This window comes from Aethalodelphis obliquidens, unplaced genomic scaffold (genome assembly GCF_003676395.1).
Source record: "Aethalodelphis obliquidens isolate GAN/ISIS:26980383/991018 unplaced genomic scaffold, ASM367639v1 scaffold14, whole genome shotgun sequence".
Classification (NCBI taxonomy): Eukaryota; Metazoa; Chordata; class Mammalia; order Artiodactyla; family Delphinidae; genus Aethalodelphis; species Aethalodelphis obliquidens.
The window spans coordinates 3,903,701-3,930,577 of record NW_020837958.1 but is presented as its reverse complement, the minus strand read 5'-3'; the positions used below and the strand labels follow the sequence as shown (position 1 = coordinate 3,930,577).

Sequence of the window (26,877 nt, the reverse complement as noted above, 5' to 3'; positions counted from 1 at the left end):
TGTAAGTATGAACACACTGCATGCTTAACGGCATTATCAGTAAAAAAAAAAAAAAGGTTTTTCTCTGCTTGCCCTCTCCCTTATTTAGTAGAGTACATTTGTTATTTTAGCCTAGATTTGAAAAGCTGTCAGTGCTGCAACTGCCTTAAACACTACATCATTCAAATTAACATACTGACTACCAGGGCAACTTCTCAGTTCTAAAATGTTAGGAATCAGAAAAGAATACTCTTTTAAATGAGATACACTGAGCGTGCTTGTCTTGTACTCACATGAGAGAAAAATCCAAAATTAAAGTTTTCAAAAGCTTAATGTAACAGGATCACTAGCAGATTGAATACCACCCCAATGAGAGACTACTTTTCCTTCGTCCTTTCACATGCAATTCTTTCAATTCATCCTGCCAGGTCTTCTGACAGGGTCCGAGCATACATCCTCCCCTTCACGTTTACTCCATGTGGTCTTTTTTGTGACAGCATGTGAAATAAGACCTCTCTAATGAGATCACCCACAAGCCTGTCCAGCAACTTACTGCCCCCTCAGGTTCTTCACATTAAGATTGCTCTGTTACATGACTGCCAGCTATATCAGAAATGCTGAAGTTTTCTAACAATAGTTCAGTTGCTGATAACATAGGTTACCATATTAAATATAAAAGAGTCTATTCATCTAAGGTCTACTGACTCTTGGTTCCCTAAACCTAATTTAAATTATAATATATATTAAAAAAATTAAAATGGAGAAGCTTCTCAAAGAAGTTGGACTGTCAAACAAGAGTTAAGTGGATATCACTGCCAGCTCTCAGAATCAATGGTTTGTGTTAAAAACACAATAGTTAAGCCACTGGGGGCTAACTTCGTAGAAATGAATATTATTTCCCACTTCTAAAAATCAATCTGCCTCAGTACCATTCTTTAATCCAAGAAGCTTTTTTACTTAACTTTACAATGAGGCATGTATGGTATGTTTAACAAGCTAAAAAAAAAAATGTGTGTGTACGTATACAAATATACATATACACACACACACACCCCACCATCAATGGGTCTAGGCAGGTGTTCTGTGAACAGATTATGAGTAAACAAATGCAAGGGAGAAATCCTGAGCATGTCTGAATAAATACTCTCCACACTTATGACCCACTGTCTAATTGCTGCAAAAGACACTGCCTGAACAATAAATATACTAATTAAAGACAAGATAAATTTTTAGGAAGATTTCTCTTCAGGGATAGAAAATAAAATGCCTGAGCCAAAAACCCCTATGAGACTTTAAAGAAAAGGTAACACCTGATGAATTACTATATAAGGTTCTTTAAAACCCTCTCTAAGGGCTCTTTCAAAAATGAAATTTTTAAAAATGCTTTAAAAAAATTATTCTAAAATTCTATTCTGAACATAGTGAGATTAAGTACTTAAATGTTCTATACTATAAACTATGAGAAAATAAAAATGGTTCTGGGCCATATTCAATAATTCTGAGATTACAGAAAGCCTTGCAAGCTCTGATTTTGAGTAAGTGGGCTTGTGGAAATGAAATTTAAGCTATATGAAGAGTATTAACTCTCAATTCTTTTTCCTAAAATATTCAAAGCAATTAGCATAAGATACAAGCAAAATAACAGTAACAAAGATGAAATAATAGCTATATTATAATAGAATGACTGGAGCTTTCTTAATTCTTATAAATGAAGACCAATGTACTAAAAAAAATTGCTGTTACAGATGAGATAATTTCTAAAACCTAAGTATTGCCTGTATTTTAATATTTTATGGTCACTTTATTTTAAATTATTTTTATTTAAAAATTAAATGAATAAAAGTAGTATTTTACCTGTGGATCCTGCTTCATTTGAGCAACCAGTTTCTGATAATAAAAAGAGAAAAAGAGCCATCAGTCCTACATATGAACTCACTATGGCTAATCAGGCTCAGCCCCCAAAATCTAGAGTTTTAAGCCCACACAAAAAAACGAGCAATACCACAATCAGAACAGACCAAAAGCTTTTGTGATCCATATAAAAAGTTAATGAAACACTCCTCTTAATAATAAAAAAAAAATTCAAACTATCGCTTTATATTTGAAACGAAGAGCTTCCTGCCTTTAAACAAATCTGGAGATGGGCTGGGGGAGGGGAGCTTTTAAAAGACAATTTAAATAAGCTGAATGCTCCAAAAGCCAAACATCCCTTTAAAGGTTGTCATTGTCTAGAGTCCCAAGTAAGTCCTGGAAAGAAGGTGCTCCCACACAAAAACAGGCCTGTCTGTATACAGCAAACAGATTTGGCGAGTCTGTGGGTTTGGTTCACAAAAGGAGCCTAGTGTCAGATGTGACTCTGCCACTGTCCTCTCTGTGGGGGGAGGGGGGATGTACTCAGTGGAGCAGTGATGCTCAGTATTTGAGAGTAAGGAAGCGAAGGAACAGTAATGCAAAATTCTACCTACCTGGGTTCCTGTGGGAAGGAGAGTATTACCAGAATACTGAATGAGAAAGACCTTTACTAGGGAACACATAAGTCCAAAAAATGAAAAACAAAGAAAAATGGATGTCAACTGACCTAACCCAACTTCCAAAAGCATCACTGCCCAAAGGTAACAATAACCAGGGATGGAAGGATTTGAAGCATAAAGGAATGTCAGAAGGCTGAGTCCTAAAAGTATCTAGGAATAAGCTGTTCTCCAAGTGAATTTTTCACATAGCTGAAAAATCTGTCCCTCTCTTTGGGTGACAAGACACTTTTAAAGTTTTTAGTCATAGGGACTTCCCTGGTAGTCCAGTGATTAAGAATCCGCCTTCCAATGCAGGGGACATGGGTTCGATCCCTGGTCGGGGAACTAAGATCCCACAAGCTGCGGGGCAACTAAGCCTGCACACCGCACTATTGAACCCGCGTACTCTGGAGCCCACACGCCACAACTAGAGAAGCCCGCATGCCACGATGAAGAACCCACACGCCACAACGAAGACCCAGCACAGTCATAAATAAATAAATAATAGTTTTTAGTCGTAAAATAAAACCTTTCTAAAATATATTGTATACTTATCTGCCTTATTAAATAGAAAAAAAAGCAGCATTTAATGACACTTAGAGGCATGATTACCTCAATATACTATTCTGCAAACAATACAAAAAGGTCCTTACAATAAAGGCCCCAAACTGCTGTGTTCTAAAGAGTTCCTGTGCCTGCATTTGAGTTTTTCAGTCTACTCCTTAATGCCAAGCAGTCAGCTAGCAAATCTTGCTACTATTACTATGCTTCCCTCTAAGAGCCCCTGAACCCCAATTCCAATTTGCTACTTCTGAGCTGCTTTGTGATACACTCAGTGAAGTAATTCTAAGATGAGTGAATAGCCTAAGAAATCCCCCTTGAGTAAAATGTATAATCTTGTGTGACTTCTAACATTTATTCTAGCTTGTCAAAAACCTTACTTCAGGTGCTAAGGTATACATTTTGGATAGCTGAGACTGCCAACCATGTGGCCTCCAAATACACAAGGTATATGTTACTATAGTCTACTTCATATATGACAGTGGTAACTCTTCTATATCCTGGTCTTCATCTACAAAATAGTAATAACACACATTCCAAGAACTCACGGAAATAGAAACATAAGGTTTTATACATATACATTTTTACTAATGCAGCCTAAAGGCTAGCCACATTCTTCAATGAAAAAAGTCCTTCATTTTCCTTTCTGCTTTTGCCACCAGGGAGTGGAGTACTACACTAAAGTTGCCTTTTTAAAGCTGAAAAAGGTTTTCCTCCACGACACTGAAATTTAAAAACTGATAACCAAAGTAAGTCTCTGCCTCTGGAGGAAATAAAGAAGCCAACTTTTCTACCTATAATCAAGCAAGCTGCATTTCAGACCATTAGAGGCAGGACAGAACAAGCTGGGCAACTTAACTAGACCATCCAAATCCTTAGTGACTTTAAGTGACGTTGTGTGTTATCAAAGTGAAGTTACTTTCTATTGTAAGAACGCAGCAATTTTTCATGAGAATATAGTTTAAGCCAAGGGCTGGCAAACTACAGCCCCCAGGCACCCTGCCTTTGTAAATAAAGTTTTACTGGGACACAGTCACACCCATCCATTTATACATTGTCTATGGCTGCCCTGTGTGTACAGCAGCAGAGCAGAGTTGTTGTGACAGAGACCATAAATGATGCCCATAGTATAAAATACTTTACCCTCTGGCCCTTTGCAAAAAGTCTGCTAACCTCTGCTTTATACTATTCTCTGTTCCATGTAGAGTAAAAATACTCCAAAAGTTTAAAAAATCTGCATAAGAATAATCAAAAAGGCAATTTCCCAAAAAAGATGAGATGCCCATCACAGGCCATTATTATGTAAACATTCATTCAATAACAACCACGTGTACGTCACTACTTTTTAAATCATCTCGGTCCATAAAGAACAAAAGTATACTTCTACCACAGCAACACCAGGTAGTTTCAGGACATACCTTCTATACAGTAAGCTCATTTTCAGCCCTAGTTTCCCTAAGTGGAAATGATGAAGGGGTGGCTTCTGCCCCAATATTTAGTCAAATGTACAATCTGACTTTGGCCTCAGCCTAATAGCCAGTGCTTACTTTGATGTCATTTCTGGCATCCCTGAACTTGTCATGATCAGTGATCATGTAGGTTACCATGTATCCAATCAGAATAACAGCATCAGATTTACAAGCAAGGCATGTCACTTGGATTTACTGTTAAAACTTTTTTTTTTTTTTTTTTTTGGGCCACACCGCGCAGCATGCGGGATCTTAGTTCACTGACTAGGGATCAAACCCGTGCCCCCTGCAGTGGAAACGTGGAGTCTTAGCCACTGGACCACCCAGGAAGTCCCTACTATTAATACTTAAACTTTTTTTAATAGGAAAGGATTCTAAATATAACTGAAGTGAAATATCTTACATACTTTATATGTTAAAAGACTATCAACCAACACTGATAAACATAAATAAATGTTTATTACCATACAAACAAAATGCTATATAATAATTAAGGATGAATATAAAAGCTATTAATTTTATGCTAAGAAAATAGTTAGATATACAGGAAAATAATGTGAATATTGAGAGTGATAACTTTAGGAAGAATATTATATCCCTTTCGAGTCCATAAATGTAATTTTAAAATTTAAATTAGATTTTTAAACAATAAACATTAAATTTTTTCATAATTATAATTTTTATAAAATTGGTATGCTTGAATTAAAAATATGAAACAAAAGTAATATTTAAGAACTCTAATTTTTAGTAATTTAGTTCAATTTAGATCATGAGTCTTCCAAGAAAAGTCTTATTTTGACTTGTTCACGTCTTGTGAGGATGAACTAAAAGCAGAATATTAACTCTGCCATCTCAAAATTTCTTGAGAAGGAGGAGTATGTCCCAAAATCACATATGAGTAAAAACTTCAGTATACATGGTAGTCAATTTAAATATGTCTTGTTATTTAAAATATGCACGTTAACACAGGGAACTATATTCAATATCCTATGATAAACCATAATGAAAGAGAATACGAAAAAGAATGTGTATATATATATATATATATATATATGCATAACTGAATCACTTTGATGTACAGCAGAAATTCACACATTGTAAATCAACTATACTTCAATAAAGTAAATTTAGAAAAATAAACAAATAAAATATGCAAGTTAAGTCACACGAACAAAGTCCCTCAGATGAACCAGAAAACAGATAAAAAAGAGAGGTTTTTTTTTTAACACCTTCGCTATATGGAAAAGAATATTTTTAGTTCTTTTGTCTGGAAGAGAAGTCAGGAATATTTTATTAAAGTTCTCAAAAATATTACCAATGAGTTTGTTGAGTAGTAATAAAAGGCAAATAACATGACTCTTGGACAAGTGACTGAAAAACGATTAAAAACTCTACTAAAAATCAGAGATAGCCTGTTTACTAATTTAGCCATTACTAATAACATGATGCGGGAGAAGCCATGAATGCAACATACCTGGTGAACCTGAATTTCCACTTTAAGAGCCTCCTGTAGAGTCTGCAACTCCATCCTCTACCTTCTCCACTTTTTCTTATGTCTGCTAATTCTATAGTTTCTTCAGCCTCTGTTTAAAATAACAAACTCCTCTTCTTACTGCAGCTGTAGAGATCATAAAATGTTTTGGATCATTATGTTGGGTATAAAGGAAATATACGTTAGATAAAATAAATTACATTAGTCGAAATATTTCGTCGACTAAACACAGGGCAAAAACTTTCCCCAAACAGATTTCTTTCCAAAATGAGTAGTTTTTTCTGAATTGGCACCAAAACTTTCTGGGTTTTATTCCCTGAGCATTCCTCTAGAAAACACTTCAGATAAGTAAGAAATGAAAAAAAAAATGTGTTTAATCTGGTCATGAAAACAGCTAAGCACTTACTAGGCGCTCAGCACCACGCTAGATACTACTTTCTGAGGATACAGAGCTGAACAAGACCTCTTCTGTCCTGGATGCGTTGGGAGTCTAGAGGGGGAGAGGACAACCATCCAGGACATGCTGTTCTTAGAAAGAGACACATAACAACATGATCATACATTTTTAACCATCACACAGAGTGAACTGGAGAGTTCAGGATCTCTCAGAGGTTAAAGAAGGCCAGAGTACTCTCACAATTTGGATGGCCTCTCACTCTATTTAAAAAATAAAGCAACTCAAAACAGGGGCAATTCTGGTATAATTTAAAGGTTTACATTTAACAAATTAATACTTAACACATTGCAATGAACTCTGCTTTCCACAAAGTTATGACAGGGATGTTAAAAAATAAATCTATCGTGCACAACAAATGATGTGGGTCTAGCAATAGAACAGATTTTTCCAGCTATACAATGATCACCATCTTCTTTTCAAGCCTGCCGGTGCATCTCTTCGGCTGCATGTATAAATGCAGGTGGAGACAATGTCAAAAGTCTAGATTTGCGAATGTGAACCTTCCTATTCTGCTCTGCTCATCACTACTGCAAATTAAATTAACTCAATGGCTAATTTTTCTTTTCATTTTTTTTTCTTTTTTCTTGAACGTGGCCTTAGACATAATTTTAGGTACTGTCCCTGAAGCAAAAGTTTACTTGAATAAATTTAAACTTTACTTCTTTCTCCTTTCTTCCTTGTACCTATAAAACTTGTAGTTAGAGCAGCTTTCCAGCATTCTTACAAACTGAGGAAGGGAACAATCAGGAAGTTAGAAGAACTGTTACTCCTTATGCCAATTCAATGAGATTCATAATCTTTATACTTTCTAAAAATTATTTATCTATGGATAAATTCCTAAGTTTTCTTAAAAATTCTTTAAAACCTGATTTAACAGAGTTATAGTGAAATCATTAACTTCAGGCTGTAATCGTGTGAATATTAATCTTCATTATATTTGTTTAATCTCACTAGGCTTAAAACATCATTGGCAATCTCTCCCCTAGGGCTTGTATACTATGTTATGTAATATCAAAATACTCTAACCTTTTTTTTAAAAAATAATAAATTTCAAAAGTGTAAAATTCCTTCAAACTTGTATCTGTGGAGGCTAGAAAAGCCTCCGCATTATTATGGTACAATGATATTGTCAATCAAAAATTTTCATAGACGTAGTATGTTTAGGGGAGATAATTTGGAAAGTGTGATTTTGATGAACAAACCCAGGTTTTTCAGACATTTATTACCTTAAAAAATGTTTTGAACTACATAAATATCAGAATCATTAAGTTACTGATTTAGACCAAGGCTTTTGTTGTCATGTAAGTTTATTCTATACACTAAAGCAAATGTTAAAAAACTATACAGTCACTGTAATTTTAAATATTAAAGTACTCTCCCTACTCAAATTCCTGACTTATGTATGCATTAGAGTTCTTCCTGAAAACAGTACTTAAATTAGTTTTAAGGCTATCAGAAAATGTGTCCAAAAATGATTCCTTATAATTTTTGTCAAATTAAGTATCACCTTGAAGGGTATTTTCAACAACAGAAAGGCCATATTTTATTTTACTGGTAGCAACATATAATATCAAAGCTGAACTCAACTCATAAACTCTGGAAACAAACAGCAGGTTAAAAACATGGAGAACTTAACAATATACACAAAAAAGGGTTAACATAATTTGTACAGTTACAGAGTGCTTACAAATTAACTACAAATTAATTTTTTTAAATTATGAAAAAGCAACTCACAGAAGAAATAAGAATGACCAACATGAAAAACATCTATTTTCAAGAGAGTCATAGAAATGTAAATTTAAGAAGACACATTTTTGTCTATCAAACTGACAAAGATTTGTAAAAACAGTGATACTCTGAGCTGTCTAGAGTTTAGGTCAGGTGGCACTTTCATAATTTGCTATTAGTTATCTCTGAGCAGTAGCACTCAGGGTTATTTACTTTCTTCTTTTCAGAGTATCAATATTTTCCATGGAAAATATGTACTTATTTTTAAATAACAAAAATTAACTTAGAATTGCTAGATAAAACATCAGAAAATTTTATACTGATGAAACAAAATGTTCAGGAAAAGAACAAGTAAAACCAGGGTTTAACCGGGAGGCTCCAAATGTCAGAGTGCCTCACAGGATAAGAAGCCTGCAACTCAAGTCATTGAGGAGGTGACAGCTTTTACTTCCTTCATCAGATTGTTGTCTGCTTATTAGAGACACACAAAGGCACAAAATTTTATTTGGCAAGGACACTAAATGTCAATTACTCATTTTATTTCAAGATAAAACTGAAGGGTTAAAAAAGGTAGTGACTTAGTATAAAAAAACTTATGAAGGATTAGAAGATTCATTTGATATCTTTCTTCATAAAAGTCTCTTTCTGAATAGCAGTTTTAAGAGACTGGTTTCTGCCTAAAGGAACAAGTTGTGTACATATATATTCATAGCCTACAAAAACAAGGCAAGCACATGTTGAATCCTTTTAAAAAATATTTGGGGGCTTAGACAACTCATGCAGCCACCACGTGATGACCATTTGGAGGCAGTTTATAGCATTATAAAAAAGGTATTATTTGCTAAATTTATAAAAAGATGATTTAACATATTTCGACCAATTCTAGTAAGTTATAAATATCAGCTGCTGCAACATAAATATGAACAGACTCCTAAAACAGTTTACTGAGGTACAATGCCTTTCACCATCCATCAGCTCTAAATACTATCACCAGAGAAGACAAGTGCCGAACACAAAATACCAACGTTCGTTATATTGAAAACTGTACAAACGAACGGGACACCTAATAACCTCCCAGCTTCAAATAACAAAAACCCCAAAACATAAATAAAAACTCCACAAACCTAACAAACAAAATAATCAAATCCCACTAAAAAAAGGCAGATGTAATGTCTAGAAAGAACATTCACTGTCTCAAAAAAAAACAAAAAAAAAACCTGATTCCACTCACTGTGCAACCACTCTCAACTTTAGGTTTGTTTGCTTATAAATCAGGAAAATGGAAACGGTATCACCTATTTCATAAAATTGCTATGAGGTTTAAATTAGGTGAAGTTATATGAAAAGTCCTTTGTAAACTGTAAAATTCTATGCTATTCTTAACATACTTAATTTAACTCTTATTCATACACAAACTTTTATATCAACTTCTCAACACAGCATATTGCTGGAAAGGCTGTAGGCTTTCTTATTTTCAAATTCTCTAAGAAAGGGGCTTCTAACTATTTTTTCTGGTTACAGTTCTGCTTGGAGATATGTGACCTCTAGGTCTTTCATTATGATTCTAATAATGTAGTAATGCTCTAATTCTGAATTTATTACCAAAAATCACTGCTCTGTTCCTGAATTGATACAAAGCTTTTTCCAATCAAAACAACTCACCAACCAAGTTTCTTTTTTTTTAATTCTTCCTTCCTTCCTCCCTCCTTCCCTCCCTCCCTCCCTCTCTCTCTCTCTTTCTCTGCGTCCGGTCTTAGTTGCAGAATGCAGATTTTCGTTGAGTCATGTGGGATCTTTCACTGCGACACGTGGGCTTCTCTCTAGTTGTGGTGCGCAGGCTCCAGAGCACATGGGCGCTGTAGTTTTCGGCATGCAGGCTCTCTCATTGAGGCGCGCAAGCTCGGTAGTTGTGGCGCACGGGCTTAGTTGCCCCGCGGCATATGGGATCTTTAGTTTCCCAACCAGGGATCCAACCTTCGTCCCCTGCACTGGAAGGTGGATTCTTTACCACTGGACCACCAGGGAAGTCCCCAACCAAGTTTCTTTAACTAACAATAAGTCTGTAATACATTGTACCCCCAGACTGAATTCCTTAAAAATGAACAACTCAGTGTTCTCTATACCATATATCTACTTGGTGTAAGACCCCACTTTTGATCTATACTCTCAAAATTGTGTTTAGAGTAGGTTTAATTAAGTTTTTAAAATATGAAAAAGTAGAAAGCCTTGACAGATCTATGTATCCTTACTTGACAGATGCCTAATACTAAAACATCAGGTTTCAGTCTGTACTAAATACTTATTGCTTACTATGTATCTAACGTGCTAGGACATAAAATGTATCTTTAACTTTTAACTAGTGCTAAAAATGATCACAAACGCCAAAAATAAAAACAATATTTTAATAGCTCTTATTGAAAACTAACATTTACTAACTTGAATCAATAAAATGACATTAAAAAACAATGTAACGTTTTTCTTATTTTCATGGTGATATTTCTTTGGTGACACTCTACAGATCAACAGAAAACACTGCTGCACAAAGAGCTTGATTTTAGAGGTCACCCTCTGAATCTGGCAAGGTTACTATGCTCAAATCCTGTTATTACAGGTGTTGACAAAAGTCACCTCAGCTAGTAAGACTGATGTTTCCTAACCACTAAAATAAATTTATATGCACACACACACACACACAATTAGGTTTATGGTATCTGAATGTATGGATGTCTTTGGGTATAAAATATGTATCTTCCTTTTCTCTGGTTATTTTGGGGGCAAGGGGGCCAGGCCCTCACTAAAGAAAAGGAACACCTACACAAGTCATACCATTCCAACACAAGGGTGTGGTATTTTCAGTCGAGTCAGGGTTTCCCCACAGCACCCTCTCCTACACAGGTCTGCTGCAGTGTCCTGCCCCTCTCCCTACCACCAGTGTTCACTCTAACATACAGGTTCTACATCAGCTTCCTGGGCCCAGGCCTGGTAGGCACACATACACTCTTCTAGTTCTCGCCTTTCTTTACAGAAATCAAGCATGTGCACTAAAATCTTCCCAACCATACCCAACAACAAGAAAGATGAAGTATATTTAAAAACTCATAGAAATTCAAAATGAAGGAGCCTGAAGAGTAGTATAGAAGCATAGTGACAATGAGGTCGAGATTTTAGAAGTGGTTGCCACATTTACCAGAATGCTATTTAATGATAAAAAATAGTCCAGACAAGCCTGGCCAGAATCATATATATAATGACTACACAAAGGATAACATAAGAGGGTGTGGTGGTCTTAGTATAACCAATAAGTACTTAAGAGAAGTGGAAGTTATGGGAGAGAGATTTCAGATCAGTGTAAGGAAGAGCTAAGGATTAGAGCTGTACAAAAAAGGAATGGGTTACCTTATGAGGTAGTGGGCTCCCTGTCAATAGAAGTATTCAAGAATGCTGCATATCATATCCCCCTCTTGGAGATTCACAATGCACATTAGCATATTAAAGGTTCTGAGAAGTCCTGCAGTAAAGAAACCTGTTTAACTTTGTTTAAAGCAGCATTTTCCAAATTATTTGACCACAGAACATTTTCCCCACCCCCGCCCCACCCCAATAATATTGATTAATTTCTGTGGAACTAGAGTTCCTCGGAATACATTACAGAAAATATGAGCTACAGTTTTTTTTAATGTAGTGTTCAGTATGTAACCAAATAACAATATGCCAGGGACATAAGAGGAGAAATTGCCACACCTGGTAAAAGGCTGAAAGAGAAGGCCCTTAACATCCCTTCTTCTTTAAGAATCTACGATTCCATCGCATCTCAGAGTAAAGGGCTGTAGGGTCTTGATTATTTATTTTAAGTGGTTCCATGAGAGAAAGGCAAGTAGAATAAAATGGTAGTAAAATGTAAGATTAACTGGTTCAAATGCCTCCCTTTCACGTTCAAAGCCCAGTCCCCAAAAGGTTAAGAGATACCTCAAGGACCATAATTATGAAAAGAAGCTTTAACCAAATATCTACTCCACCCACTAAATTAATTACTATGAGAGAGAATTAAAACAAAAAAAAAAGAGTAGTCTTGCATTAGGGGACTACCCTATTCCAGTTATCTTGTTTGAATTTAATTTTTTAATCATAATACATGCTCTCCAAATAAGATTAATATTTGTTTGGTCTTTAGACACTGGACTGCCCTGTGTAATCTGAATTAGACATTCAAAGAAATGATTAAGTGTGATGATTTATAAGCTGTTAAAGTAGACATTAAACTTGATACTAGGAAAAAAATGTGTTTGCCTCTATGCCCCACACTGCTACATTTCTCTCTTTTTTTTCCTCTTCAAGAATTATACAAAACAACACACACTGAAAATGCAATATCAGACATGAAGCCAACTCAACATTAAATTTAGTAATATACATGCTTAAGAGTCCCAAATTTCAAAGTCAAGGTTCCCATAGTTACATTAACCTAGCCATTTTGCACATATACTAAGGCCATCAAATTTAACGCATATTAAGTAATACAAAACACAATGGGAACCTTAACGTTTGAATTTCCTGATTTTTTAATTTTTAGCCCTAACCACTGCATTAAGGACATTTTTCGCAAAGGGGACCGTTACATTTTAAGAGGTTACTGAATGCAGGAACATGCATGCCTAGCAGTATTATTAGGAACACAAATGCATTTGAGATTTGGCTACGTGAAATTAGACAAAAATTCACTTTCACTCAGTACAAACAGCAAAGCCTCATTCTCATTTCTGGGAGAGAGCTTTTTTTGCAAAAATAAAAAATAAAAATTACTGAACATTTGAATTATTATCCAACTAGCATCAGGCACACTATGGCTGCCTGAAGAAAGCACTTACCAATTTTGGGGAAACTGGCTCTCCTTCAGCTCTCTTGCTCCCTACAACAGAAGAAGGGGAAAATGGAATTAGACTACAAACACAGATTTATGACATGTCATCAAAAGCTGATTTTTAACAGCAACAACAAAAAAAACCACACACACAGAAAAATGTCCAAAGTTTTAAAACCAAAAGAAAAAAAAAAGAGATAGGTAGTTTTTACAACAAGGAAAGAATTCAAGGGCAGTTAGATCTCTTTTTCCAGTTTTTTTTCACTTTTCCACAGCTTTTTCAAGACAAGAAAAACTAAGTAGTTGACGGCTTCCCTTTCCTAAGAGACAGAGAAATGAAATGCACCTCATCTAAGTAACACAGAAATACAACCCTCATCCCCAACAAATGAACTTTCACTGTTTGCTGCTCTATGTTACAAATTAGGCTAACAGCACTGGCCCTTAGTTTGGTCTACTTAAAAGGCCTTTTTTCAATTAATCTTGAAATGGATTTGTTTTATATAAGGCTTAAAATTCACAGCATTTTATATGTATAGTCATAATTTAATTTTTCATTCACAATCTTAAAGTCTCACCACCTGAAACTGTAAACCACATAACACAAAAGTGACTTTCCCTATGCCACACAGTTAATCAGTGATTGAGCCAGAAAGAAAATCAAGGTTTTGGGATCTCAATCCAATGCTCAGTGATGCTTTTATCAACTGTGTGTTGTTTTTTTTTTAAGATTAACTATACTCCATTAAGTTAATTTCAAGGTCATGTCAGGCTATATTGTTTATTTATTTTTAACTCTTCCTTGCCCCAAACTTCTTTTTTAGTTAAAAAAAAAAATTTAGGAAGCAAATATTAAAACTTTTCCCTTAGTATTAAAGTATTAAATTATTTAAACTCCACATACCATGTTCCAAACCTGAATCATCCTTATGCTTTAAACACAGTACATTTGTTGACTTATGTTACTCCAATAGGTATAATGTAAATTCTCATTTCCTTAAGGGATATTTCAAAAAATCTTCATGTCATCCAAATTATAAATTTTTATTTAATCATGTACAGTCATACCAAACACACAGTAAAATAATTTTAAAGGGCCCTGATTCATGCAGTTAACATTCATTTCCAAAAGAAATCCAATTTGCTGTTTTATCATGCCTTTCTTTTAGCAGCAGCACTTTTTAAAGTTCTAAAGTCCATATAAATGGCAATTTTAATCACCTAGAATGACTCCCAACCAAAAGAAAAATGATGCAAAAATCTGTAGAATGATGTGGTTATTAACAAGTGGGTTCTTGGGAATTCCCTGGTGGTCTAATGGTTAGGACTCCATGCTTCCACTGCAGGGGGCACAGGTTCAATCCCCGGTTGGGGAACTAAGATCCCACAAGCCGCACGGTGCAGCCGAAACAAACAAACAAACAAAAACATGAAGTAAATGCTCAGTAAATATTTGTTAAATGAATGAATTCACTGAGTGGACTCTTAACTCTCTGTTGCAGGCTTATTTTCCCTATTAGGCATTTCTTATTAGCTCTTTCATGCTGGGGATAATTATGCATCGATCTCCCACAGCATTATTTGTTAAATGAATGACTTTGGATAAAAACAGTTGATTAGGAAGTAAAATACTGTCATTTTAAAATATAATGAAAAGACAGATAAATTGGATCAAATTAAAATTAAGAACTTCTGTTCACCCAAAAAACCCCAAAAAAACCCTTACGAGAATGAAAAAGCAATCCACAGAACTGAAGATTATAACTGCAATACATATAATAACAATGGCTTATACCCAGAATATATAAAATATGTTGAAACTCAAAATGATCAGGGTGGGGTTAGGATTTTAACTTTTACTCATATGGCATCTGAGAAAGTATAGTCAAATAAACTCTTCTGAAAATCATATTCAGTAAAAAGGGACAATGGATGCACCTTATCTCTGGGGCATTTTCTCCAAAAATAAACAGCAGAGTCAATCCCTAATTGACAAGGAATTTTGCCATGATATCATGTAACTACTCATAAAACTGCTTGCAGGGACTGCAGAAATCACATTGGAAATCAAAGCCCGAGAGGTTAACTGACTTCCCGGAAGGTTACACAGCTAGCTGGTAGTAAAGCTGGAGAGAAATCTACAGATCCTGAGATTCCTTTGACTGAACTGGCCTTTCCACTAGACCTCACTTCCTCTTAAACAGCTGTAGCAGTTACTCTCCTAAGAAATAAACTACAATAAATGCTGACCAAATACTTTTGGGAAAATCTTCGTATAAAGTTTTAAAGAAAAATCACATAAGTAAACTATCTAGGGCAGGTTTTAAAACCTCAGATCCTTTATGCCTAAGGGATCCCCGTGAATAGGCTTCAGAGGGGTTTGCCAACTCCATAAATTTTGAATGTATGAGAATTCTGGGAAGAGGATCCACAACTTAAATAAGATTCGCAGAGGTTCAGATACCCAGAAAAGAGTAAATTATTTTTAGACTGGTGATTCTTAAACACTGTGCATCAGAACTACCAAAGTGTTCCTTCTAAAGACTGATTATTGACTACCGTTGGGATACTGATTTAAAATATATATATATGTATTTTATTTCTGTAATTTAATAAAAATGAGTTAGCAGCAAAAAAAGATTTACATATAAATTTGTACTTTTTACACTATCCATATGCAAAATATATAAGACTGAAATACAAGTTTGATTTCCTCATGTTAAGCTGATTCAAAGTCCACTTAATTTGTTTCTCATATTTCACACTTGTAGCTAAGGTAGTTCAAATTTTTTACCTTATTTGCTTATTAAATTTTTAAAATATAGACTTGTTCTTGAAAAATACATTCAAAACACATAAATTGGAGTAAACGAAATTATTTTTGCTTTTAGAGAGGAATACCATCTTGCTAACATAACTTCATGTGATTTTTTGCAAACTGAAGATTGTTCACCTCCTCTCCAGAACTTCACAAGTAGCTGCTTTAATCAGAGCTGGTAAAGAAATGAATCATTCAAATTTCTGATGTGGTTGTAAAATTTAAAATATCATCAATAAATCAAAAGTGATTAGTAACTACTCTGTAAGTACCTTTTGTAAAACATCTAAAACCTTTGTGTATAAAGACTATACATTAAACAATAAACAAATTTTGCAGAGAAAAAGTTCAACACTAGATCATGTTTTAAATTAGGCTAAAATCCACCCCATTACAAATTTTGAACAATTAAGTTTATAGTCTGTGCTCAATCATAAATTTTGATAAGGGACTAGAATAGCACAGATAATTGTCATTCAAAGACACTTTAAAATGTCACCGTACGCAGAAGATTCAATCTCTTCTACTACACCAAGTTGATACACTAATTTTATATACAGTAAATTTTACTGCTTTTTATCTGCCTTTCCTAATTCTAACAGAATATAGTAACTTTGAAATAAATTTAAAGGCAAAAAATGCTCAGAAGAAAAAGCAGAATCCTGCTAAATGAGATTTAGTCCTTTAGGCCTCAGTATCATAATCATCCCTCTTGCCCCCATCCCTCTTAACCTTACCCTCTCATGGGCATCACTCTAGCACTTCTCCCCTCACTCTCAAGAAGCATCAATTTTTCCCTCATTACTGGATCATTTTGTTTCCTTTGTCTAAAAAAAAAGCCTCCCGTGACTCCACATACTTCTCTAGTTATTGTCCCATATCTACACTCCAATTTATAGCAAAACTCCCTGAAACAGTTAACCAAAGTCACTGTCCCTAGTTCCTCTCCTCTCATTCTCTACTGCACCCACTCCATTAGGGCTTTTGCCTCCTTCAATTTTGTTAAGATCACCAGTGACCCCCCTGTTGCTAAACTCAACAGTAAAGTCTCAGCCCTCGTTTCTCTGTTCAAACAGTATTATTTCACCCAGCTGACCATTCTTCCTTCCTGAAATCCTTTCTTCTCTTGACTCCCAGGACACCACTCACCCTCAATTTTTTTCCTAATCTCTCTAGCCACTCTTCTGGGTTTCCTTCGCTAGTTCTTTCTCATCTCTCAAGACCTCAAAATGTTGAAGTGCCCCAAGGCTCGGTTCTTGGAACTCTTCCCATTAGGTAATCTCATGTAGTCTCATAGCTATATAAAAGGATCTGTACTGGTGACTCCCAAATTTGTACCTAGCCCAGACCTCTCCCCTGATTTCCAAACTCATATATCAAACTGCCCGTTCAACACCTGTCAAATTGGCTCCTCAAGCTCAGCAAGTCCAAAACTAAACTCTTGACTGCCTGTCCCCCAACCTCCTCCGCAGAGTCATCCCCATTTCAAAAAATGGTAACTCTATCCCTTCAGGCCAAAACCTTAAAGTCATCATCGACTCCTCTCTTTCCCACACTGTACATCCAATCCTGTAACTGACCATCTTGCCTCTGCCTTCAAAATACATGGACTTTGACCACTTGTCTCAAATATACTTCCACTTCCTTGGTCCAAGTCACCATCATCTTTCACCTGCATTACTGCAACAGCCTCCTAACTGGCCTCCCCACTACCACCTTTGTCCCCCAGAGTCTATTCTGTCAGTAGCCAGAGTGACCTTTTTAAAATCCAAGACAGAGCTAGTTACTCCTCTGCTCAAAATCCTCTAATGGCTTCCCATGACACTTAGAGAAAAAGCAGAAGTCTTTTACAATGGCCCACAAGGCTCTAAGTGATTTGGGCCTCTGTTACTCTCAGACCTCATCTCCTTCCCTCTCCCCATTGCTCAGTCTGCTCCAGCCACTGGCCTCTGTTTTGTACTTCTGAAACTCCAAACAAGTTTCCTTCACAGGACTCTCCTGGAACACTCTCTCCCGTCAAATATCTTCACAGCTCACTCCCTCAAATGTTTAGGAAATCTATAGCAGTTGCAAGAGTAGAATACTAAAGGACTAAAATATTCATCAGAATTGTTCTCCTCCCCAAACTTTCACTTGGGGGATGCTCTTTCTTATACCAAGAATACCCTTTTTTTTTACCTTTTCTCTGCCTATCCAAATCCCACCCAGTCATTAGGGTCCAGATAAAGACTCATGATTAATGGAGACCTTCCCAACTCCCAGTTCTCCCTTCTTTGAATTCTCAAACTGTTTATCATCTCTCTCATTCATCTTAGAATTTAACCACATATTGTCTCACACTGTTACTTACCTGTCGTATTTCCCTAACTAGACACACACACACAAGTAGAATAGAAATAATGTCTTGCACCAGTAGTTCTCAAACTTAGAATCGGGATAACTCTAAAACTTCAACAAATATATAGATTCACATGCCCTACCCTTAAAGATTCTGAATTCATTATGTCTGATTTGGAGCCCAGGTATCTATATTTTATTTAAATTTCCCCCAGAAGATTCTGATGGACAGCCAGGATTAGGAACCGTTGCCTTGCAGTCCTCTATTTCCTTTGGTACCTGGGAAAGTGGGCCTTCAAACAGCCTAAAGCTAGAATGGACACCCCAGAGTGCCAGATCCATACCTTCATTTCCAGAACAGTGGTCCAAAAAGTCTAGATGTCTAGCCACAAGCTATAAAGATTATAAGAGGCAAAGCCCAGTCTAAAACCCAGGTTTACTGCTCTCAATCCAGGAATCCTTCCATGAGACTATACACAAAGTAACAAAAATCCAAAAATTCAGATAAGTATAGTAAACAGTGATTATCTAATCCTTGACCAGTGATTGCAATGTCCACACGCTAAGACAGTGCAGATTATTAGCTCCTATATGCTTGAAAAACGTGAGCAGCATTAGCTGACTTAAAATGCTAGAGAGTAATTGTGGAAAGGCTTACAAATGAAAAAAATAATTTCTACTAAGTTCTTACAGTATGTACAAAAACTTGTAAAATCATTTATTTTGTAGTGGATAAGTATTAAGAAAAATAAATGCAAAGAAGAAATCTTGCTTCATCATGTTATAAAGTACAAAAATTCTTATTCACAAGCTTCCACAGTTCACAAAGGTATAAATGTTTTCTGAGTCTAATCATCATAACATAACCTTAATTACAGATCAGACTTAGTAAATCACCCCATATCCCAAGACAACTCAAACTCTTATCTTAATAATCAGTTAACCTCAGGACCAAAACTCTTACCATCAACAAAAAAAAACAACTGAGATATCTATACAGCATTACAAAAGAGTTTGGATTTCTCTTGGTGTATAGGGATTTAAGCAAGGGCCTCCTATTAACATTAATGGGAGTTCTGGGTGTAAACCATAGGCACCAAGGAGGAGGATCAACGCCCAGCAGTGCATCTGTGAAAACTCTTTCTGTTGCACTAACTGCAACTACTGGGACTTGTTCTCTCAGAGATGGGATAATAGACCCCAATTCCTAAGTCTCCAAAGCACAAATATAATTCAAGTAAAACTCACTAAGGAAGGTCATTGGTAAACACCTAATTTTAAAAATATACGAAAAAAAGCTAAACTAGAAGAACAATTACCACATAAAGGAAATTTTTAAAAATAGCACCAATATGCACAGAAAAAAACTAGTGAACTGCTGTAGATAAAACACCTCACAAATATTCAACAGGATTAAAACAACTGCAGCAGAAGCTTGTCCAAAGAAACACACACACACACACACACACACACACACACCCCCCACAACAAAACAAAAACTCCTCCCCTGATGGAGCCCTAAGTACACTTCAATCCTTGCCTTTAAAACACAGAAGAAAACTCCTGCTGCACGATAGCCAGGAATAATCACAAAGCACTTCCAGACGGACGGATAACAATCACAAGCTGCCAAGGAGGACCAAAACGAACTAAACAAAAATCATAGCACCTTACTGTGTTCCATACTGCCTCATTTCTCAATACAACACTGCTGGGACTTCCCTGGTGGTGCAGCGGTTAAGAATCCGCCTGCCAATGCAGGGGGCACGGGCTTGAGCCCTGGTCCAGGAAGATTCCACATGCCACGGAGCAACTAAGCCCATGCGCCACAACTACTGAGCCTGCGCTCTAGAGCCCACGAGCCACAACTACTGAGCCCGCGAGCCACAACTACTGAGCCCACGTGGCACAACTACTGAAGTCCGAGTGCCTAGAGTCCATACTCCGAAACAAAGAAAAGCCACTGCAATGAGAAGTTCGCGCACCACAACAAAGAGTAGCCCCCACTCGCCGCAACTGACCAGAGGGCAGAGAGCTGAAGCAAGAAGAACTACAATCCTGCAGCCTGTGGAACAAAAACCACATTCACAGAAAGATAAACAAGATGAAAAGGCAGAGGGCTATCTACCAGATGAAGGAACAAGATAAAACCCCAGAAAAAGAACTAAATGAAGTGGAGACAGGCAACCTTCCAGAAAAAGAACTCAGAATAATGACAGTGAAGATGATCCAGGACCTCGGAAAAACAATGGAGGCAAAGATCGAGAAGATGCAAGAAATGTTTAACAAGACCTAGAAGAATTAAAGAACAAACAAACAGAGATGAACAATACAATAACTGAAATGAAAACTACACTAGAAGGAATCAATAGCAGAATAACTGAGGCAGAAGAATGGATAAGTGAGCTAGAAGACAGAATGGTGGAATTCAGTGCTGTGGAACAGAATAAAGAAAAAAGAATGAAAAGAAATGAAGACAGCCTAAGAGACCTCTGGGACAACATCAAACACAACAACATTCGCATTATAGAGGTCCCAGAAGGAGAAGAGAGAGAGAAAGGACCAGAGAAAATATTTGAAGAGATTATAGTCAAAAACTGACCTAACATGGGAAAGGAAATAGCCATCCAAGTCCAGGAAGCACAGCGAGTCCTATACAAGATAAACCCAAGGAGAAACACACTGAGACACACAGTAATCACACCGGCAAAAATTAAAGACAAAGAAAAATTATTGAAAGCAGCAAGGGAAAAACGAAAAATAACATACAAGGGAACTCCCATAAGGTTAACAGCTGATTTCTCAGCAGAAACTCTACAAGCCAGAAGGGAGTGGCATGATATACTTAAAGTGATGAAAGGGAAGAACTACAACCAAGATTACTCTACCTGGCAAGGATTTCATTCAGATTCGATGGAGAAATCAAAAGCTTTACAGACAAGCAAAAGCTAAGATAATTCAGCACCACCAAACCAGCTGTACAACAAATGCTAAAGGAACTTCTCTAAGTGGGAAAAACAAGAGAAGAAAAGGATCTACAAAAACAAACCCAAAACAATTAAGAAAATGGTCATAGGAACATACATATCTATAATTACCTTAAACATGAATGGATTAAATGCTCCAACCGAAAGACACAGGCCTGCTGAATGGATACAAAAACAAGACCCATATATATGCTGTCTACAAGAGACCCACTTCGACCTAGGGACACATACAGACTGAAAGTGAGGGGATAGAAAAAGATATTCCATGCAAATGGAAATCAAAAGAAAGATGGAGTAGCAATACTCATATCAGATAAAATAGACTTTAAAATAAAGAATGTTACAAGAGACAAGGAAGGACACTACATAATGATCAAGGGATCAATCCAAGAAGAAGATATAACAATTGTAAATATGTATGCATCCAACACAGGAGCACCTCAATACATAAGGCAACTGCTAACAGCTATAAAAGAGGAAATCGACAGTAACACAATAATAGTGGGGGACTTTAACACCTCACTTACACCAATGGACAGATCATCCAGACAGAATATTAATAAGGAAACACAAGCTTTAAATGATACAATAGACCAGCCAGATTTAATTGATATTTATAGGACATTGCATCCAAAAACAGCAGATTACACTTTCTTCTCAAGTGTGCACGGAACGTTCTCCAGGATAGATCACATCTTGGGTCACAAATCAAGCCTCGGTAAATTTAAGAAAATTGAAATCATATCAAGCATCTTATCTGACCACAATGCTATGAGATTAGAAATGAATTACAGGGAAAAAAACGTAAAAAACACAAACCCATGGAGGCTAAACAATACGTTACTAAATAACCAAGAGATCACTGAAGAAATCAAAAAATACCTAGAGACAAATGACAATGAAAACACGACGATCCAAAACCTATGGGATGCAGCAAAAGCAGTTCTAACAGGGAAGTTTATAGCAATACAAGTCTACCTCAAGAAACAAGAAAAATCTCAAGTAAACAATCTAACCTTACACCTAAAGGAGCTAGAGAAACAACAAACAAAACCCAAAGTTGGCAGAAGGAAAGAAATCATAAAGATCAGAGCAGAAATAAATGAAACAGAAACAAAGAAAATAGCAGCAAAGATCAATACAACTAAAAGCTATTTCTTTGAGAAGATAAACAAAATTGATAAACCATTAGCCAGACTCATCAAGAAAAAGAGGGAGAGGACTCAAATCAATAAAATTAGAAATGAAAAAGGAGAAGTTACAACAGACACCGCAGAAATACAAAGCATCCTAAGAGACTACTACAGGCAACTCTATGCCAATAAAATGGACAACCTGGAAGAAATGGACAAATTCTTTCCAGGACTTAATCAGGAAGAAACAGAAAATATGAACAGATCAATCACAAGTAATGAAATTGAAACTGTGATTAAAAATCTTCCAACAAACAAAAGTCCAGGACCAGATGGCTTCACAGGTGAATTCTATCAAACATTTAGAGAAGAGCTAACACCTATCCTTCTCAAACTCTTCCAAAAAATTGCAGAGGAAGGAACACTCCCAAACTCATTCTATGAGGCCACCATCACCCTGATCCCAAAACCAGACAAAGATACTACAAAAAAAGAAAATTACAGACCAATATCACTGATGAATATAGATGCAAAAATCCTCAACAAAATACTAGCAAACAGAATCCAACAACACATTAAAAGGATGATACACCGTGATCAAGTGGGATTTATCCCAGGGATGCAAGGATCCTTCAATATATGCAAATCAATCAATGTGATACACCATATTAACAAATTGAAGAATAAAAACCATATGATAAAAAAAAAAACTAGAGAAAGCCCACGCATAGCAACAAAGACCCAACGCAGCCATAAATAAATAAATAAATAAATAAATTTATATATATATATATATGGCACCGCTGTACCCACCAGGCTAAAAAATGAGCAGGTGCCTTTCAGGCTGTAAAAAAATTAGTGAGACACACACACACACACGTACACACACATCAATCACAAACACAAAGGGAATGATATTCTTTCACATGAAGGGGCTTAAGAAACACAAGGCTTTGCTGTAAGCCTAGAAAACTAAGAGTAGGCCTTACCGCAGCAGTGAGGAAAAAGCCAAGGTTTATCCCAAATCCCCATTCAAAGACTAAAAGAACTAACATTTATTTCACTTAAAAGGCTTTGGCAACAATCTACTTTTTTTTTTTTTTTTTTTTTTTTTGCGGTATGCGGGCCTCTCACTGTTGCGGCCTCTCCCGTTGCGGAGCACAGGCTACGGACGCGCAGGCTCCACGGCATGTGGGATCTTCCCGGACCGGGGCACGAACCCCGTGTCCCCTGCATCGGCAGGCGGACTCTCAACCACTGCGCCACCAGGGAAGCCCAATCCACTTTTTAAAGAAAGAGAAATTAAGATTTTCCCCATTTCCATCTCCCACAGAAAATTAGAATATTTTCTAACTACAAAGGTTTAGCTCTACAACACTAATGAAAAAGAACCCTGACTTAAGGCCTGAAAACTAAATGGTTCCATAACATTCACATTAAAAAAAAAAAAAAAAAAAAACTATGTAGTCCAACGTATTGATTCTTTACCATCACTGCTATCATTAATGAACATTTAGCTTTTTATCTGTACTTTGAAATGTCAGTGAGAAATTGAAACAGCTACAATATGCTGGGGATTTTAACTTTTGAAACAAAAACCACAGCGAAACATGAGTCTGAAGCATAAAGCCTCAATCATGCTGATAAGTAAGTGGTCCTAAAACTTGAAAGTGAAAGCAATACAGACCAGAAAAGAAGTTTGCTTGATATTAATGCTAGCCTTTAAAACCAAAAATATGTTCTGTTACAGAAGACTGAAATCAGGGCTTCCATTAACCTTGTTTAAAAAAAAAATCCCATGAGCATGGATTTTTTTCCTAAGTCTCTTCATCAGAGCAGCATGGGGTCCCATTAGGCACCCTATTTTACTTCTACCTTATAAATAACGTTAGCTATTCGCTATTTCCATGGAAACCAAGTACAGAGAAACCCACTTAAATGAATACCGGTTAAAGGAATAAGTTTTATTTTAGAAAGGTTTTGCTGCTCTAGATGAACTCTACTGGGGAATACTACAAAGTCTTCGTAAGTATAATTTTTTAAAAGATATCTTTGGTATAGTGGGAGCTTATTAAGAGTCCTGTTAAATAAGTACACTCCTTTCACCAAGTATTCCAAACAGCATCATAATGTTAAAAGATATCTTTCCAATGCACTGTACAGGGGTTTAGATGCACAACCACCAATGACTATGTATGCTTTTTCATGCATCAGCGTGGAATAATTACCCCTATGGGTCTAATTTAAACTAATAAAAGCAAGGAAATTTAGAAATAAGGCTACCATCACCTTGTAGTAACTACTAATGAACAGGACCCACAACTGGAGACACACGCACAACTTACTACCCCTCCAAAGAGAAACAAACAATAACTTAAGTTCTAACATCCTAAAAACTGTTACCAGGTCCAGGGATAGCAGACAGTCAAAATTCCCTCCTCAACAAACGTTCACAAGTTATAATATGTATTCCCTAGTCAATCAATATATACATTTGGGTAAAATAGAAACAGAATATGCAGGATAAAGTATAGAACAGGCTTTAGTGATTTCCACTTTAAGTTGACTTAAATATTGCCTGACATACTCTAGAAATGATCATTACCGGTGGTCCACACAAACATTGCAGAGAGGCAAGGGCACATAAAATTAAATGCAACTCATAAGAACAGTAAATTCAAAACTAATAATCTTGAGTTTCTAAAGATAGAGAAGAAAGCTAAAATCTTTCCAGCAGACATGGTTCTCCATCAAGGTGATGGTGGCTCAGATATCTTCAATAAGTCAAAAAACTAATGAAAGCAACATTATCCTAAAAGATGATTACCACTGTTAAATTTACAGTGTATGAAGAGTTAACATTCTGGCACACATACTTTTCCTTTGAGTATACCAACATATCTACTTGTAATACATGTTCTAAAAACATAAAATTACTTTCCTTGTTATGTTTCACATACTGTAAAGTTTGGCAAAATACAGGTAATTGTTGAAGTTCGGTTAACAGGTATGTGGGGTTTGTTAATATTATTCACTCTACTTCTGTGTATGTTTTTAAATTTCCATAAAAAGAATTTTTTTTAAATCCTATAAAGTTAAAGCTCTTGTCTCAAATATGTTTTTCTCTATGTGTAACTGAATAATGGATTAAATGCCTGGTACAGATCTTAGAAGCCACCAAATTTAAAACCAAGATAGCCATTACATGTAACTAAAGCTGATTTCCAATTTTTACTTTTCTTACCAAAACAATTCAGTTAACAGTTCAAAATCACTACAGAAAAATCTGAAATGTGTTGCTACTTGCACAATAGGTCTGCTATTGTGCAAATACCAACAATGAAATGAAAGCAATCAATGCCTAATAACAAGGTATCATAACCATATTTTGTATTTTACAAACTAAAGAAAGAAATTCTACTAGTCCTCTCTCTACTAATAAATCAAAATACTTTCAGAATGAGCAACACCAACATTTCCATTTTCTTTCTCCAATTAGGCCCATAGGACTACAAAGGGCAGTCTAACAAATTAATGCTTCCTATTTCCTTTATCTTAGTTAACAAGGCTTCCCCCTCCCCCTCTATGATCCCATCTCACCCCCTACCAGAAAATACAGCAACTTTTGAGGTAAAAAGGTCTTTTTCTATTCTCTCCCTTAGTCCAGACATGAAATGTTTCACAAATACTCAGTTACTTTGGAAGTGATTTTAAGCTATTATTCAACTCCTGGCTGAGGGCCCAAAATGGAAAGGTCCACAAACTGTTAAGCCTTAAGGTATTGATAACAGCTCTCTCTGTTTAAAAACTAATAATTACAATGATGTTTTGTTTTGAAGAGAAATAGAGTAAGATGGTGGTTGCTTTGGAGGGAGTGATGCACAGCAGACAGGGAATAGCATAGGCACAGTACAGACATAAAAGACTGTAAAGAAGAGGGGAGAGGAAAAGCAATGGAGGGTCGATGGCAGCATCTCTCTACAAAGTAGCTAATGCATCATGAACTGGACAGGTTCCTGCACAAGTGTAACAGGAGTTCAGCCCTGTCACAAGTAGCCCACCTTTTACAAATCAGGCAGGGACAAAATGATTTTCAAAATTGTGTAATTCTTTAAATCAACCCCAAAGAGGCTATAGGGTCCACTTCTAACTCCTATATTTGTTAAAATGAAATACACTTCTAAACTTTTTACAATTCCATTCACCCAAGAGAAGCAACTTTTATAGGCCCTGCATACAGGCTGAAATAAAGAAAACACAGTACACATGCTACACTAAGTCTAAGACTACAAAGCTTTACTTACTCTAGCTATTGTAAAGTAGTATTATAATTTTTTAATTGAAAAAATTAAAATTGCTCTATTTTTAAAAATATTTGTTGAGTTAAAGTACAGCACTTTATCAAAACAAACTTGTTGGAATTTCTGCTCAGAAAGCAGAAAAAATGTTTTAGGAACACAGACAAAATAAAATATAGTAGGACTTCCCTGGTGGCACAGTGGTTAAGAATCCGCCTTCCAATACAGGGGACACGGGTTCAAGCCCTAG

General features: G+C 36.1%; 1 protein-coding gene across 27 annotated transcripts in view; it reads right to left on the bottom strand.

The window, feature by feature from the left end:
- PHF21A (PHD finger protein 21A) overlaps positions 1-26,877 on the bottom strand; it is a 194,100-nt gene that overhangs the window by 150,462 nt on the left and 16,761 nt on the right. For 16 of the 27 annotated variants that reach the window (XM_027114886.1, XM_027114900.1, XM_027114896.1 and 13 more), the window contains 5 exons: positions 13,062-13,102; positions 11,938-12,029; positions 11,593-11,704; positions 5,994-6,137; positions 1,834-1,866 (listed from right to left, as the gene is read on the bottom strand). In XM_027114886.1, coding sequence (XP_026970687.1) covers positions 1,834-1,866; positions 5,994-6,047 — 87 coding nt within the window. In that variant the 5' untranslated portion in view covers positions 6,048-6,137; positions 11,593-11,704; positions 11,938-12,029; positions 13,062-13,102. The remainder of the gene's footprint in view (positions 1-1,833; positions 1,867-5,993; positions 6,138-11,592; positions 11,705-11,937; positions 12,030-13,061; positions 13,103-26,877) is intronic. The other 11 variants (XM_027114887.1, XM_027114902.1, XM_027114898.1 and 8 more) reach the window with 2 other exon arrangements.